A 17,878-nucleotide genomic window follows, 5' to 3' on the forward strand; every position below is an offset into this window, starting at 1 on the left:
GGAGAATAGGAGCACGAGGACTCGAGGGAAGAGAGATTGCCTCAGAAATGGGTTGATGCTCGGAATGAGGTGAAGAAGGTAACAATTGAAGGTAACATCAACCGAAAGAAAATAGCGGCAGGTGTCAGGAGAAAAACGTCGATAACCCTTCTTAAGGTGAGAGTAACCAAGAAAAATGCACTTGATGGACCGAGCATACAATTTATCCTGACCAGGAGACAGGTTATGGAAAAATCAGGTGCAACCAAAGACACGGGGAGGAAGAAGATATAATGGTTGATCAGGAAACAAGAGAGAGAGAGGAATTTGGTGCTGAAAAATCGAGGAGGTCATCCTGTTAATGAGATAGCAAGCAGCGATGACAACATCAGCCCAAAAGTGAAAGGGGACATGATGATGTAGAAGAAGAGTGCGAGTAGTTTCGATCAAATGTCTATTTTTACGCTTAACAACCCTATTCTGTTGTGGTGTATAGGCACAAGACAACTGATGCAAGATCCCTTGAGAAAACATAAAGCTAGTAAAGGGAATAGAAAAATACTCAGGGGCATTGTTACTGCGCAATACTTGAACAGTGGTATGAAATTGCGTTTTGATTTCAGCACAAAAGGATTCAAAAATTGAAAGTAACTCAAAACGATTTTTCATTAAATATAACCATGTGCAACGAGAATAATCGTCAATGAACATTACAAAATATTGAATACCCAAAACAGACACAACACGACTAGGACCCCAAATATCGGAATGAACTAAAGCAAGCAGGGATACAACTCGATTATTGACACACTTTGAAAAAGAAGTGCAAGATTGTTTCCCAAGTTGACAAGACTCACAATGAAAGACGACAAACTAGACAAATGGGGGACCATCTTCTAAAACTTAGCCAAACTAGGATGTCCCAAACGATTGTGGAGAAGAGCAGGAGACTCAGTCAACGAGCAAGCAACAGGAGCTGTAGGAAGGTTGAGATGATAGAGACCCTGCGACTCACATCTGACGCCAATCATCTGTCCCGTACCGCAATCCTAGATACTACATAATGGTCATCAAAGGTGATAGAACAATTTAAGGCACGCGTAAGTTTACTAGCAAAGACAAGATTAAAGGGACAACGAGGAAGATAAAGAACAGAATCTAAAAGGTAAGGGTTTGGCAGTGCCAACTGCTTTAGCAACTACTTTGGACCCATTAGCTAATGTTACAGAAGGTAAAGAAATAGAATTAGTCAAATGAGAGAACAAATGGGGATTACCAGAGATATGGTTAGAAGCACCTAAGTCCAAGACCCACGGTCCTAAAGAGGATGACCGAGCGAAATAGGCAGTGGAATCACCAGAGTAGGCGATAGAAGCAATTGTGGATGAGGATTGCTGGGATGTCTTATACTTGAGATACTCATCATAGTTAGCCCCAGTGAGAAGGACAGATTGCGATGGATGACCATCAAATGACTTAGATCGAGAACCATCAACATAAGCAACATTAACACGAGGAGGGCGGCTATGCAACTTGAAACACTATTCCTTAGTATGCCCCCACTTGTGACAGTAGTTACATTTGGGGCATTTGCCCTGATTACCACGATCTCCTCCTTATTCGCCACTACTCTGAACTTGTGAAGCCATAATAGAATGATCACCTGCGGAAGAGGGAGGCACTGTACTGTAGGAATAGATGAAACCCGAAGAAGACGAGAATACACTTCATCCATGGTAGGTATAGTAGGACTAGCAAGAATCTGATCACTAACAGGAACAAGCTCAGGACCAATGGTAGCAAGAGTACACACCATGAAGAACTTATCCCGTTGAGCGTGACCCTTTATAGCGGTCTTACCAGCAAGTAACAAGAAGTTAAATTCAACTTTAATAGAGGCCATCCGATCAAGAAAATCAGGAAGAGTTAGACTCTACTGTCGTAAACTAAGCAAATTAGACATCACTGAATATAGATGTTGAATGTCATTTGTATATAGCACCTTGGCCTGAGCCCACAATTCACAACACGTGGTATGGTTAGTATAGATCGGATGAAGAGAAGGATCAATTGATTGCCACATGAGACTGCACAACAAAGCATCAGCTCTCTGCCACTCAGTTTTTTCTGTGGTCACATTCTTAGCCTTGGTAGTCAGATGATCCTGTAAACCTTGACCCATACACCATAGTTCAATTGCCTTGGACTAGGAAATATAATTGGAACTGCCCATCAGCTTCTTAGTAGCAATGGCTGGAGAGGGAGACAGAATACCAGAGGAGGAGCTAGATTTACTTGTACCAGCCATGTTGGATGAAAGAGAGCCCTACAAGATCAACAGATTTGAAGCAAAAGGGGGTAAATGAGCCAAAAAAAAGAAAGGCTGGATGATCCATCATAAAGAATGACGTAGTGTAGGCGCGTTGGAGCGACGGCGGACGATGGAGGTCGGCAACCGGCGGCGGCAGATGGCAGTGAAATCGCTGGGACTAGGATGGAATGAAGGAGGCAAGTCCAACGATGAAGACGATATTGCAATCAGAGCACTGGAGAGAGAGATCAGAGCAAAAAAGTCTCCGTGAATAGTGCAAGAGAGGCGGGGCATGGTGGCGGCAACAACGATGGGGCCTTAGGGGGTCGATAGATCGGAGGGTGGCGAACACAACTACGGCGGCTGTGCGCGTGATCGGTGGCTGGACGATGGAGAACCGCTGCAGACTATTAGTGGGAACATGATGGGCGACGACAACGGTGACACGATAGGTTGTGGCGACGCGACCAACGGTGGTCGTCGGTGATGTGGGCAGCGGCGACGGCGGCTAGGGTTTGTATTTTGGCTTTGATACCATGTGAAGTTTAGAGAGAAAGAAAATCCTAGCTTTAGGTATGTATATTCAATTAATTAAACTCATAGACTATACACCTATATGTATACAAAATACTAAACAGGCCATGGGCCACGGGCTCTAACATAAGATTAACCCTAGGTGTACTATATGCACATAACCATACAACTCAACATGGGTGTTCATTATAAAGTACAAATATGATGGGGGTATTGACAAGTACAAGGCAAGGCTTGTAGCTCAAGGATTCACTCAAACTCAATGCTTGGACTACGAGGAAACATTTGTTCCAGTGGCTAAACTAAATTTCATATGGGTTCTATTGTCATTGGTAGTAAATCTAGACTGGAGATTACATCAATTGGATGTCAAAAATGCTTTATTGAATGGAGAGCTGGAAAAGGAGATCTATACGAAAATACCACCAGGTTTTAAGGGAAATGACACGAGGAAAGGTATGGAAGCTAAAGAAATCACTATATGGTCTCAAACAATCTCTCTTAGAGCTTGCTTTAAGAGGTTTAGTGACACCCTACACAAGCTTGTATACAAGCAAGGACAAGCTGTCACACTCTTTTTACTAAGATTGAAGAGGATGGAAGGAGAACAATCTTGATAGTTTATGTGGATAATATCATCATCACAGAAGACGACAGCCATGAGATTGAGAAATTAAAGCATCAACTGAGACAAGCATTCGAGGTAAAAGAGTTGGGGGAATTAAGATACTTCCTTGGATTGGAAGTTGTTGGAATTTTAGAGACATTGGTAGCTATCAAGTTAACGAACAAAAGCTGAAAAAAAACATGAATGTGAAAGGTTGTAATCTCATTTTATTTATTCATATCATCATGCCTTTAAATAGGCAATACATGTCAATTGAATAACAAGAAAATAAGATTTATTGTTGGATTTAAATTTAAAAAACGAAATTATCTAAACCCACTAAATCAGTAAACAGAATTTTGACCCAATCAATCCACTAAATCAGTAAACAGATTTTTGACCCAATCAACCCACTAAATCAGCAATTTTGAATCAATATTCAACATTCCTCCTTGATTCAAAGTTGCAAAACTTCAACTTTGTATGGAGCACTTCTCTCCAAATTTCTTCCCAATTGTAAAGCACTTCTCTTCACTTCTTGATGCACTTCTCATCACAATCAATACTTTGATGCACTTCTCATCACAATCAATACTTCCTTCAAATGTTAAAAAAAAAAAAATAATAATAATTCAATTTCTTGGAGCACTTCTCTCCAAAAAATTCTTCTTGGTGCACTTCTTACCAACTAAAAGAGCGTTTCCTCTTCAATTGCCCCTTCAATCGCCTTCACTGTACTTGCTTGTTCTTTCAAGTTAAATCTGCAATCTTTTTTCAAATGCCCAAATCTTTTACACTGGAAGCATTGAGGCTTCCCCTTGTGCCAACAATCTTTCTCTTCATGACCAAGTTTTTTGCAATGGTCACATTCTGGAATTTTTCCTTTCTTCTTTGACGATGAACTCTTGGCAAGATAAGCTCCTTCCACCGTCTTTTCACTTTCTTCATTTCTCATAATCCTTCTTTGCTCCTGAGCTTGCAAGGCTCCGATTAATTCTGCCAATGTAATTTGGCTAATATCCCTTGAATCTTCAAGGGAGGAGATTTTTGCCTCAAACCTCTCAGGTAGACTTATCAAGACTTTCTCTACGATCCTGCTGTCAGGTAGCTCTTCTCCCATAAGTCTGATTTTATTTACCACCGTCATTAGTTTTTCAGAGAACTCTTGGATTGTATCCTTTTCATTCATTCTAAGGATCTCAAAATTTCTTTTGAGATTCAACACTTGTATTCTCTTCGTTCTAGCATTCCCTTGATATAGCTCTTTCAATATATCCCATGCTTCCTTAGCCGTTTCACACGCCATGATTCTTGAGAAAATTGATTCGGAGACAGCAGCGTGTATTTGAGATAAAGCCCTCGGTGCTTTAGCTTCTGCTTCTTCATGAGCTCTGATTTGATTGAGCGTAGGATTGTTGCCAAGTGGAGGTATCTCCCTTTCACTTTCGACCCACTGCCATAAACTAAGACCTCTCAAATGAGCTTTCATTTTGACAGCCCATACTTGATAATTTTCTCCATCAAAAACTGGTGGTGAAAGAGATGACGTGTTGGTGGAAGCCATAGAAATAAGAAGGCGTTGATGGGTTCTCTCTCACAGACCCCTTAAGATCATTGAATGCTCTGATACCACTGTTGGAATTTTAGAGACATTGGTAGCTATCAAGTTAACGAACAAAAGCTGAAAAAAAACATGAATGTGAAAGGTTGTAATCTCATTTTATTTATTCATATCATCATGCCTTTAAATAGGCAATACATGTCAATTGAATAACAAGAAAATAAGATTTATTGTTGGATTTAAATTTAAAAAACGAAATTATCTAAACCCACTAAATCAGTAAACAGAATTTTGACCCAATCAATCCACTAAATCAGTAAACAGATTTTTGACCCAATCAACCCACTAAATCAGCAATTTTGAATCAATATTCAACAGAAGTGGCAAAAAGTGTAATGACTCGGTATTTTGGAAAAAAAAGAATAATGAAAGGGAATAAGTTAATTGCTTCTATGTGGGCTTAATTGTGGCTCACTAGCTGTTTGTGGGCTTGGAGGAGGATTGCATGTGGAGTTTGAGGATTTAAGTAGCTAAACTTGATGTTGGAAGTTCAAAATTTAAGGTGGAAAGAAATATAGAAAAGCTAAGCAAAAGGGGGTTATAAAGGAGTGGGATGTGGAGTAATCGAAGGCAAAGGAGGAAGCAAAGATGTTGAATATCAAGGGGTCCAAGTTAGAGGGATTGGAAGGTAGGTTGCTAAGGATGTTGGAGGAAATTGGGATCAGTCGGTCGACAGATGGAGGGAAGGCTGTCGATAGATTGGTAGGAATTCTGTCTGTCAATAGATGGGAGAGATTTGTTGACTGATTGTAGGGAAAAGAAGGAATTTGTTTACTGATGGGAGTGGATTTGTCGACAGATTGGAAATGATGGATTTTGACAGTCAACAGAGGTCTTCGAAACTGTCAACTGATTGTGGCTAGGCATGATTTTCTAGGCCATTTGGCTTATAAATTCAAGAGGGGTGAGGGAGAGAAGTCGATGGAAGCTTGTAGAAGGAGGGAGATGGCCGAGAGGTGGTGGGTATCCTTCTTCTTCTCCTTCTCTTCTTCTTTCTTTCTCCTTGTTCTTTCCTTCTTCTTGGTGTATTTTCTGATTTTGGAGTCTTTAGGTGAGGGAAAGCAAGTCTAACAGGTAGCTTCTTCTTTTGGTTCGGCCATCCGAGGAAGAAAGTAAGGCAAGTTCTTCTTCCTCTTTTCCTTTTAAGAGACAAGATCTAATCTTTTTTTGAGCTCCCAACTCTTGAATCAAAGATTCTATGTGGCTTAATCACTAAAAGCTCCTATTTTTGGGGAAGAGTTCTTGAAAAGTATCTATGTAGGAAGGATTGTAAATCTCTCTCGATCTTTGTTTATTCTTGTTTTGGAACTCAAAAATAGGGTTTGTTCTACCCTATAATCCTTTGGGAATGGTGTGGTTTTTGTTAGGGTGTAGATTATGCAAGCATTTTTGGAGAAACTTGCATGTTGGAGTGAAATCTTGGGTGGTAGGGCATTCTCTCGGTCGATAGATGCCTAGGAATTGTCGACCGATTAGCCAAAAATATTGAAACTGTCGATCGATTATGGGAGGTCGTTGATCGATTTTGTTATTCCTCTTCTATAAAAGTCAAGTTGTTTTCTAAGTGTTATTCTCTTGAATTCACCTCTTGGATAGATGTCTTTGGGGAATAAATGTGTACTTAGGCATATCATCGGGTTAATATTAGGGTCGTTAGTAGTTGTGAAGTGGAATGCATTTAATGTGCATGTTTTCATTTGATACGTTTTACATGCTATGTCACATATATGCTATGGTGTTGGGATTGCATTCACTGGGAGAAACATATATTTTGAGTGCTTGGACACGGGCATCTTAGGTTGGCTAGGGTGTGGTCAAACACTAGCATTGCATTGGGTGTGATTTCCTATATGGACAGAGCATGGCCTGATGCCTGGTTTTATGGGGACCTTGTATCACGTTTATGCTCATATTGCCATGCATTTTTCTATGTGTTGCATTGCATGGTTATTGATGCACGCGATGGATTTATCCACAGGGGCTCACTATGTTATGATGATATTATACGAGCATTAGCTTGAGATTGGGTTGAGAGCTTCAACTCGTGCTTCTGTTATGGTGTTGTGGGGGTTGTGGTGGTTTTGATATGAGAGCTTCGACTTCTGCTTTTGATGTGCTAGCCAGTTTATGGTTGCTGCAAGTTTGTATGCAGGACCTTGGGTGCCATTGGATGCATACCTTATGTGGGCCCCAATGACCATATGTGTGCATTTTTGCATTTATATAATTGATTTGACATTGTGGTTCATTTTATAACATGATGCATTGAGCATGACCTGAATTGGATAAGGTTTAGTTCTTGAGTAAGCTAGCTTCCAGCTCTATTATTCTTTTCTTCTACATATACTTGTTGGGCCTTGTGGCTCATATTTGCTTCTCACCATTCCAGGTACCAGTAAGGGTAAGGATGGGGATGGCCCGTAAGGGGTTTGCTTGTTGGGGTAGTAGTGTACAGAGCTCACCAAAAAAAAAGACCTTGGGGTGTCCTCTTGTTCTTTTTGAAGAGGCTAGTTGATCTTTTGTGGCCTAGGCTGATTATACTCTCTGTTTGGAGCCTAGTGTGTTGTAAAGAATGTCATGTATTTTATTTTGAATGTCAAAGATAACATATGGAGGAAAAATGGTTGTGGATTTCTAATGTGTAGTATTATAGAGTTGAATGTCCTTAATAGAGTTCTTATTTTTGTTCCCATTCTTTTAGCGCTCCTTCCTGAATTCCTCGCTTATGGGGTCTCCAGGAATGGGGTCACTACAAGAAGCAAGCAAGGAATATTGATATCTTAAAGGAAATACATCCTAGATTTGCTACGGGAAACCTGCAAACTAGGGTGTAAACCAGCAGTACTCCCCTAGAGCCTAATTGGAAGAATAAGGAAGAAAAAGAAGAATATTAGGTGGACAAAGGAAGATATCAACGCTTAATAGGAAAGCTTATCTATTTATCTCACATAAGGCCGGATATTGCCTATGTTGTAAGTATCATCAGTCAATTCATGCATTTACCAACTAAAAGACACGTTGAAGCAGCTTACCACATTCTCAGGTATCTCAATAGAATACCTGGAAAATGGCTATTGTTCAAGAACAATCAAGATAGAGGAATTACTGGCTATGTCGATTTAGATTGGGCAAGTTCCATTAAAGATAGTAGGTCCACATTAGGGTATTGTACCAAGCTGTAGGGCACTTAGTGACTTGGAGGAGTAAGAAAAAAGTAGTTGTTGCTCATAATAGTGCGGAAGAAGAGTATCGAGCCATTGCTCAAGGGATTTGTGAGATAGTATGGATAGAAAGACTGATGAAAGATTTTTTTATGCCTATATCATCTTCTAAATTACTCTATAGTGATAGCAAATCAACTATGAGCATTGTAAACAATCTGGTTCAACATGACTGAATGAAGCATGTTAGAATTGACAGGCGTTTCGTCAAGCAAGAGATGAAAGAAGGATACATAAGACTCACTTATGTTCCTACTGTATGCTAGGAAGCAAACATCCTAATTAAAGCCATGCAAAAACAAGATTTTGAAACACTTAAGAGGCAAGTTGGGAATAATTGACATCTATTACTCAACTTGAGGGGGAGTGTTGGAGGAAACTAAGGATTCATAAGAGACTTGGGATTACAATTTCATGTAATTCGGAAGTTTAAATAGCAAGATAAGGATAGTTTAGTCATAAGCTATCCTAATTATTGTTGGTCTAAATTTGTAAAGTAGATAGCAAAGTGTTGTAATCTATTCTTATAAAATAGGAGAATAGTTAGGAGGATTTTTAGCCGATTTTTCAAGATTTTTGTGTATATATATTTTTCAGATCAATGAAATTATTTAGTGTGGTTTTCCCTTAATTCTTCTACCTAGTTTCTTCACATTCATTATCCTAAAAAACAAAATATGCAAAAAGAAACTACCGCTGTTTCCATTGCTTGAGATCTCGTGCGAACCATTTTGAAGACAACTCCAATTGTTGTCGCTTGAACACAAACTTCCCACTGGAACGAGCAAAACAGAATGCTTGCTTAATATTAAGCTGAGAGGGATAGGAAATATATATAGGATACAACTCTATCTCTTCCCTATAGAGTAGGAAAGGATTTGGAATAATCTAATCCTAAAAAGTAGGAAAGCTTATCTCCTAAACTTTAGGAGATAAAACAGATAAAAACAAACTTAAACTAATTTAAATACAATTGTATAACAACCAGATAATCTACAAGGATAATTCTCCTATCCTTTAATCTATTTGAATCTTCTCCCCTCAAGTTGAGGAATAGATGCAAATCATTCCCAGCTTACTAATCAAGGATTCAAATCTTGGTTTAACCATGACTTTTGTGAGCACATCTGCTAATTGATCAATAGTTGGAATATAGGATAGAATTATCCCTCCTTCATCAATTTCTCATTTTATAAAATTCCTGTCTATCCTTACATGCTTCATGTGATCATGTTGGATTGGATTCCTTATAATGTTGATTGCAGATTTACTATCACTGTATACCCTTGTAGGTTGAGTCAAGGATATTCTTAGGTCTTCCATTAGTTTTTCTAACCAAATAACCTCACAAATTCCTTGGGCTATGGCCCGAAATTCGGCCTCGGCACTGCTGCGAGCCACCACTGATTGCTTTTTACTTCTCCATGTTACTACATTTCCCCATACTTTAGTGCAATAGCTAGTTGTGGACCTGCTGTCCTCTAAAGAACCTGCCCAATCTACATAAAAAAAACTTTCAATTCCTCAGTCCTTGGTCTTTTTAAACATCAAACCTTTCCCGGGTGTCCCTTTAAGGTATCTTAATACATGAAAAACAACATTCATATGTCTCTTTGTAGGAGAATGCATATATTGACTAATTAAACTTATTGCATAGGCTATGTCTGGCCTAGTAAGAGATAAATAGATTAATCTTCCTACTAGCCTTTGATATCTTTCTTTTTCCACTGGGATGTCATCATCCTTCTCCTCATATTTCTAGCCTTTATCTAATGGTGTTCTAGCTGGTTTGCATGCCATCATCTCGGTATCTTTGAGTAAGTTCATAATATATTTCCTTTGAGAGATAAACAGGCCTGCTTTACTCCTTGCCACCTCCATTCCTAGGAAGCATCACATATATCCTAGGTCTTTAACCTCAAATTTAGCCCTCAGTTGTATCTTTAATTCCTCAATTCCCTACATATCATCCCCTGTCACAATTATATCATCAACATAGACAATTAATATAGACTTCCTTCCATCTTTAGTGGATTTAATAAACAAAGTATGCTCGGATTTCCCTTGTTCATATCCTAGCCGGATTAAGGACATGCTGAATTTTTGGAACCAAGCTCTAGGAGATTGTTTTAACCCATATAGAGATTTCTTGAGTCTACAAACCTTTCCATTGTTCACCTCATTTTCAAAATTGGGTGGAATCTTCATGTACATCTCTTCATCTAGATCCCCATTGAGGAATACATTTTTAATATCAAACTGAAACAAGGGCCAATCAAGATTAACAGCTATAGAAAGACTATAGAAAGAAGTACCTGAATAGAGTTGAGTTTAGCTACAGGAGCAAAAGTCTCCTCATAGTTTACCCCATAGGTTTGAATAAACCCTTGGGCCACTAATCGAGCCTTATACCTTTCAATACTCCCATCGGAATTGTGTTTGATAGTAAAAACCGACTTACATCCAACTGTTTTCTTACTTGGGGCAGCTTAACCATCTCCCAAGTATGATTCCCAATTAAGGCCTTCATTTCTTCCATAATTGCATCTTTTTACTTAGCTACATTCAAAGCTCCTTGGATATTTTTTGGAATTTCTGTACTATCAAGTCTAGCTTATTAGCCTCTGAATTTGGGAGACAATTTTGCATAAGACAGATGATTTGACATACGGTATTTAACACATGACCTTACCCCTTTTCTTAGAGCTATAAGAACTGCTTAATCGAGACCATCTCCTTGAGGCACATGATTGTTCGAGCTATTTCTAGTGCTATTGTTTTCAGTTTCCTCCCTGCCTCCGCTGTTATTTTCAGTTTCCTCCCTACCTCCATTGTTATCTCTTGCTGATGCATCCCCTGAAGAACTGTCACCTTCCGTTGGACTAGCTTCAATGGATGATGATTGACCATGCTGAGTCTGTGGAAGTTCTTTAGGTCTCCTGGAATATACAAACAGTGGGAGATTTTGATTTTTTTGCTTAGGAGTTAATTCTGCTAGTACATTGTCAGAGATAGATACTTCTCCCCCTTGACAAGATGCTGGCAGAGAAGTAGGAAGAGGCAAAGGGAGAGGCACAAGGTCATGGAAGTTGGCAGAAGAAGCTGTTCCTGAATAATAAGAGAGGTTATCATAGAATGTGACATTGGTAGAAGCATAAAATCGACGAGTAACAGGACAATAACACTTGTATCCCTTTTGAATAGGAGAATACCCAACAAAGACACACTTGAGGGCTTTGGATCTAATTTTGTGTGGGATACATTGTAGTTATGAACATACACCACACAACCAAAGATTTTAGGATCAAGAGATTGTAGAAACGGTGCATGAGGATAGATGTCACAAAGAGTCTCAAGTAAGTGGTTGTAAGAACAGCCTCTCCCCAATATGAATGAGGAACATGGGAGGCAAACATCATAGCCCGAGCCACCTCTAATAGATGTCTATTTTTTCTTTCGGCCACACCATTTTGTTGTGGTGTGTAGGGGTAAGAACTTTGATGCAAAATACCATGTTCATTCAAATAATTAGTCAAGTCATGGGAAAAATATTCTTGACCATTATCGATACGCAAAGTCTGAATATGAGCTTGAAACATATTCAAAACAAATTTGTGGAAACGTTTGAATAGGCAGCTAGCTTCAGATTTATCCTTCATAAGATACACCCAACATGCCCTAGAATGATCATTAATGAAGGTAATGAACCATCTAGAACCAGATATATTAGGGTGTTTAGAGGGTCCCTAAATATCACTATGGATGAAATGAAATGGTGTTGAGGGCTTGTAAGGGTGAATAGAATGATGAGTTTTGAACTATTTTGCAAGAGTACATTGCTCACAAGAAAAACTTTGGTCTTTATTGATAAAAATGTGAGGATACAAGAATCTAAGATAAGGAAAACTTGGATGTCCCAACTGTTTATGCCATAACATGGCTTTGGCATTGGTTGTAACAGTTAGAACAGATTTATTCAAAGAGAAAGAAGCTGAAATGTTTCCAGTCAACCAGTAAAGTCCATCCTTAGCTTCAGCACTGCCAATCATCATCCCCGATGCTTGGTCCTGAAATAAATAGTAGGAAGGGAAGAATATCACTCTACAGTTCATGTCATTAGTGAGCTGGCTAACTGACAATAGATTGTAACTCAATCCAGGGACATATAATACTAATTTAAGTTGTAGTTTCGAAAGACAAATAGTTCCACATCCTAGGGCAGGAGAGGTTGTTCCATCAGCCATTTTAACCTCAATTAATGTATCACACGGCTTGTATTCAGTCATATGCCTTTTGGAACTGGACATATGATCAGATGCACCCATGTCTATTATCCAAACTTCCTTAGAAAGTTGTTGTGATAGCAGAGAAAAATTAGAGGTACCTTTCTAGACTGTTGATGCAGTGGGTTGATGAGTAGGACTGGCAGGGGTAATACCTTGGTTTATCAGCCTGTAAAGGACCTGTATCTGTTCTTCTGTTAGATTCAGATCAGTTTTGCTTTCAATCTCTCCAGTTGTTTCAGCTACATATACTGTTCGGGTGTTTTCTTTCTTGTTTTTAGGTTTCCAATTGGCAGGTTTGCCATGGATCTTCCAACAGGTGTCTTTTGTATGGTAAGGTCTGTTACAGTGGTCACACCACTGCTTCTCCTTTCCTACCCCTTTTGAAAAATTGTCCCCCCTGTTTAACAGTTGCAAGAGCAGAATTCTGAATCTATCCTTTAATCTACAAGGATAATTCTCCTATCCTTTAATCTATTTGAATCTTCTTTTCTCATCCAACGCCCACCATTTCAGAAAACCTTGGATTCCAGACCGCTAGGGGCACCCTTTCGCATCTTAACCAGGTGAAAATTCAGAAAGATAGATCCTTTGGACTTGCCACATCAAAATTGTCAAAATAGGCGGAGATCTAATCATGGCTTCCAGATAGCAACTTGTTCCGTTCAGCTTTGCAACTTAGCATTAAGAGAACCAAATTTCCTCCAAGCAGAAGTGTGCAAACCAAATTTCCTCAACCCACCTTGCTTATCTATCTGGTCCTTCTGCATCTCAATTCTTCAAACTCCTTAATTACACTAGTCCCAAGTAGTTTATGTCTAATCTTAATAATGTTTTCTGAAGTCTGTCAACATCCAAGTCTCCTTGACACTTGTTCAATACTGCAGCCTATGGCAACCCAGATTTAGTCCCAGGGCATGTGTTTGCATTCCAATCTTGTCTCATAAGCTTTTGTTACAAGCTTTTTGTACCACTAATTAATTAGGATGCTTTTTGATCTGTCCTGCATGCAATGACAATTTTTGTGACATACATTCTATATGTTTGAGTAATGGGCGCGTTATTATTTCCAGAGCATCTCCTATTCCAGTTAAAAGTAGAAGAATCGTGTTTGTTGCTAAGTAAAATGAACTCAAGCAGTGACTTTCCACCCTCACAAAACTACTTGTCACTGACCTTATAAGTGGTGTTGTACACTTGTACTATATTAACTTGTAGATTGTAAATGTGAGGAGAAGGGACTTTTTTACGGCACATGCCAAATCACATTTCCCAGGTGTAACTTTGCACAGGGATGTGTATGAGTCTTTGAAATAGATAAAAATTTAGACTAATGATTTAATTAGTTTGTAATTTCTGTTACATAGGTGCAATCTGTGGCATCATTCTGTAGCACTTTCCTGGGAACAGCAGTGCGGATACCATGTGAGGTACTGAAACAAAGACTGCAGGCTGGCATTTTTGACAATGTTGGGGAAGCAATTGTTTGTACTTGGAATCAAGATGGTCTCAAGGGTTTTTTTCGTGGGACTGGTGCCACACTATTCCGTGAGGTTCCCTTCTATGTTGCTGGCATGGGGCTTTATGCTGAATCCAAAAAGGTATGGTCTAATTAGATAATAAAAATGCTTTCACTGTTATTTTTAACTTCCCAGCATTTCACTTTTAGTTCTCATTTTTCTATAATTTGTTTATGGTTATTGTTACTCTCTGCACTCAAAATTATTGTTACTATGCACAGTCAATTTATCATTGACAAAGCACACACAAATAATTAAACATTTTTTCTCTTTAATGTGCACATTCAAATCAACAATGTTCTGAGAAAATATTTAAGTATTTTTACTGCTTTTTTAATTAAGTATATAACCACTTAATTGATGGAACTTGTAGAGTCCAGTTTGAAATGCAAATATGCTGTGCTGGTAATCGTACTTTTGTTTGTCCTGCCCTCTTTCTTGCAATTATAAATGAATAGTAATTTATAAAGCAATAGGTAAATTAAGGTGTTCTTATGCTGCAAGTTTAATAGAAATGGAATAGATGAAATATAATTTCAATAAAAGTAGATGCACCGATGATGTTATGGTGATTTGAAGATCAAGTCAATATAAGAAAATATTTGTTCAGATATTTCAAATCAATTTTTCAAAAAAACAGGGAGATTATTGAGGATTTTATCACCAAATCAAGGCATGATGTTTATAGTGAAGTACTTTTAGCATTTTTCTGTGATGATAAGATCTCTTCAAAGTTAAAATGGAAAATTTTATTGACAGATAAGACCAACTTTATTGTGTCGCTCAAAATGTTAGGTAATTAAGCACTAATGTTTTAGTAAATGGGCATTTATATTGTGCTTGGGAATTGTAAATGTTGCTTTAGGAGGATCTTTCATTCAAGAAAGGTCTAAGGAAAGCAAGCAGGAAGATTGGCAGTCGGTAGAATAGTCGACTGTCATGTTAGTTGAATGCCTAGTCAATAGTAGGGAATGATTGTCAAGTCCCAATAAGCCAATGAGTTGATTAGTTAAGAGAACAATCGACTATTGGGATGAACATACCAAGTTTGAGATTTGAGTGGTTGGAAAATGACACTGGAGAGATGAGTAAGGCCCCATTTGGCTTTGAGTTTGGACCTGTGTTGAGTTGAGTCCATGGCCAAACACAGTAAATAAGGTGTTTGGTAACTTCCATTCAACTTATTTCAACTCATATTAGGTGTGTTAGAGGTACCAAACTCAACTTGAGTATTTTGGTGCGTTAAATGAGTTCAAAGTGTTTTACCAAACAATTATAATTGAAATTCAACTCAACTTGCCAATTTACCAAACAGTTTAATATACTCAAACTCACCTAACTCACCTTGATCCCAAAACATCGCCCAAATGATCTCACAATTGACGAACACGAATTCTGTGTGCATTGATGAGTCCAATGGTGTGATTTGCATTGAAATGGGACATGGTTAGCCAATATTACTATTATGACTGAAGGGTACAAAAATGTGATGCATCTTCTTGCTGTGTTGGGTATCACGCATACTGTTTTAGGCCGCCCAGCATCTTTTAGAACGGGATCTGGAGCCCTGGGAGACTATTGCTGTTGGGGCGTTGTCCGGTGGGCTAGCTGCCGTTGTGACAACACCTTTCGATGTCATGAAGACTAGAATGATGACCGCTCCAGGGGGACGCCATGTGTCGATGTCATTTGTGGCTTTATCCATTCTCCGCCATGAAGGGGCTCTTGGATTGTTCAAAGGAGCCGTACCCAGGTTCTTCTGGATTGCTCCGCTTGGAGCCATGAATTTTGCTGGTTATGAACTTGCTAAGAAAGCCATGGTGAGGAAGGAAGACCAAACTGCTGACTAAAAGTAGGCCACTTCCCACCTGGGTAATCATCAAATGTTGCCAATTTTTCCAAAAGTTCTGTTGGATGCTCTGCATATTCGCTATAAGATTCATTTGTTGACATCTCTCATATCTGGTCACTTTTTCTTTTACATGTTTTGATCTGTGAATTGCCTGTGATGGCATGCATACAAGTTCTTTTGTTCCTTCTTTTCTTTTTCGGTGTAATTTTGTATGTTGATGTAACAGTTAAGAAATTTATATTTTTCCTTTTCATGGCATGAACATTCTATTTCCTTCTTGACTCGATTGAAGTTACTTGTTGTATTATGTGTTAAATTCGCTGAATTGAATATCAAAATTACATTTGGACCATTCATGATTACAATGAGATTTGCAATAGTTTCCTTATAGCATTATTGTATGTGGGATAAAAAAAATTGGTGTAATCGACTACTTGTGGTAGTTAGGAGTGTGCAATCCATCTAAATCGAATTGGACCAAGATTGAAATTTTTTTAATTTAAAGATTGGACCGATTACTTAGCGGACTAGATCGGATTGGACAGACGTAGATTGGACTTGGTCCAAATTAGTCTAATTAGTTAGTTTAATATGAATTAAAAATAAATATATACACATTAATAGGTAAATAAATGTGATCAAAATTAACAATAATTTAACCTTCGATTTTTTATTCAACAAACCAAAATTGTTATTTTCTAGATAGAAGACTAGACTAAGATCATTTGGTCTTGGACTACATCGATGTTTTAGGTTCAATTTAATTCAATTTTTTGATCCAAACCAAAATTGATACGCCTATAATCATAATTGATATTTTTGATCAATTATTTTTAATTTTATATCTAATCTTCTATAAGATTATTATAATTGATGTTACTTTACATGACTTCACCAAATATATATATATATTTTTTCATCTTCCTCTATTTTTGTTGTTACAATTTTTTTCATTCTAAATGACCTTGAAGAGAAGAGTATTATATTGGTGTTTTCCTTAATCAACAAAATTATTTTACTTATGTTTTATGTATTTTATCCTGTTCTTATTGAAATAATATTGTTTTAATTTTCCTTTTTATATAATTAATACTAATTGTAACATTTTCATTTTAGTTACACTTATTTGTTTCTATTGTTATTATTATTTCCTAATATTCATATCATGTAACAAAACTGAATTTATAATGGTTTAATAATTTTTTTAACCATTAATGGTGTTGTGTTATAAACAAAAGTCCATTAAAAAATAAAAAAAAGTATAAAGTCTAAGATAATTTTTTGGATTAAAATGTGTAATTTTCCCCAATTAAGGGGTTCGGCATAACATGAAAATTGAATAACTTGAACATTTGAAAATCCCTTTGAGAGTTATAAGAAAACGATAAGACATTATTCATAAAGAAATTTATTTTTGATAAAGGCTCAAAATATCAGGATAATTGTTATTTATAAGAATATAGTTGCAATCAAATTGAACCGAACTGAATTTCGTTGAACTTAGACTCAGTGTAATGGCCTGCCTCCCAGAGCCCCCGCGCACAAAGAGGATCCGTGAAAAAGTCATTATTTGAATGATATCGAACAATAACACAACTAAAACTCATACACAACCCTTATAGACACCTTAACCATTTATGACGTAACATTTCATAATCATTCTTACATAAGCGTTCACACCGTGAGCCCATTTGGCTAACATAATACACATACATCTCAAACATATAAAATGTTGTTTTAACACAAGCACAATGACACCAAGGACTTAGTCTCGGGAGGACTCTACACTGGCTATCGCCTGGATCCAAACCTTGCTGAACGAATTTGACAACTCAGACAAATCGTTGACCTGTAATGATGAAAAGCAAACGTGAGTCACAAGACTCAGCAAGCTCTACAAAGGAAGGCTGTAGGTTAAAGACATAACTTTTCTTATAACATCCTATGCAA

General features: G+C 37.8%; 1 protein-coding gene across 3 annotated transcripts in view; it reads left to right on the forward strand.

Moving 5' to 3' along the window:
• Positions 1-16,206, forward strand: part of LOC127797024 (uncharacterized) — a 69,925-nt gene extending 53,719 nt beyond the window's left edge. For all 3 annotated transcript variants that reach the window (XM_052329478.1, XM_052329479.1, XM_052329477.1), the window contains 2 exons: positions 13,924-14,157; positions 15,609-16,206. In XM_052329478.1, the coding sequence (XP_052185438.1) occupies positions 13,924-14,157; positions 15,609-15,926 (552 nt within the window). In that variant the 3' untranslated portion in view covers positions 15,927-16,206. The remainder of the gene's footprint in view (positions 1-13,923; positions 14,158-15,608) is intronic.
• Positions 16,207-17,878: the final 1,672 nt, after the last annotated feature.

The sequence above is a fragment of the Diospyros lotus genome, chromosome 3 (assembly GCF_014633365.1).
Source record: "Diospyros lotus cultivar Yz01 chromosome 3, ASM1463336v1, whole genome shotgun sequence".
Lineage (NCBI taxonomy): Eukaryota > Viridiplantae > Streptophyta > Magnoliopsida > Ericales > Ebenaceae > Diospyros > Diospyros lotus.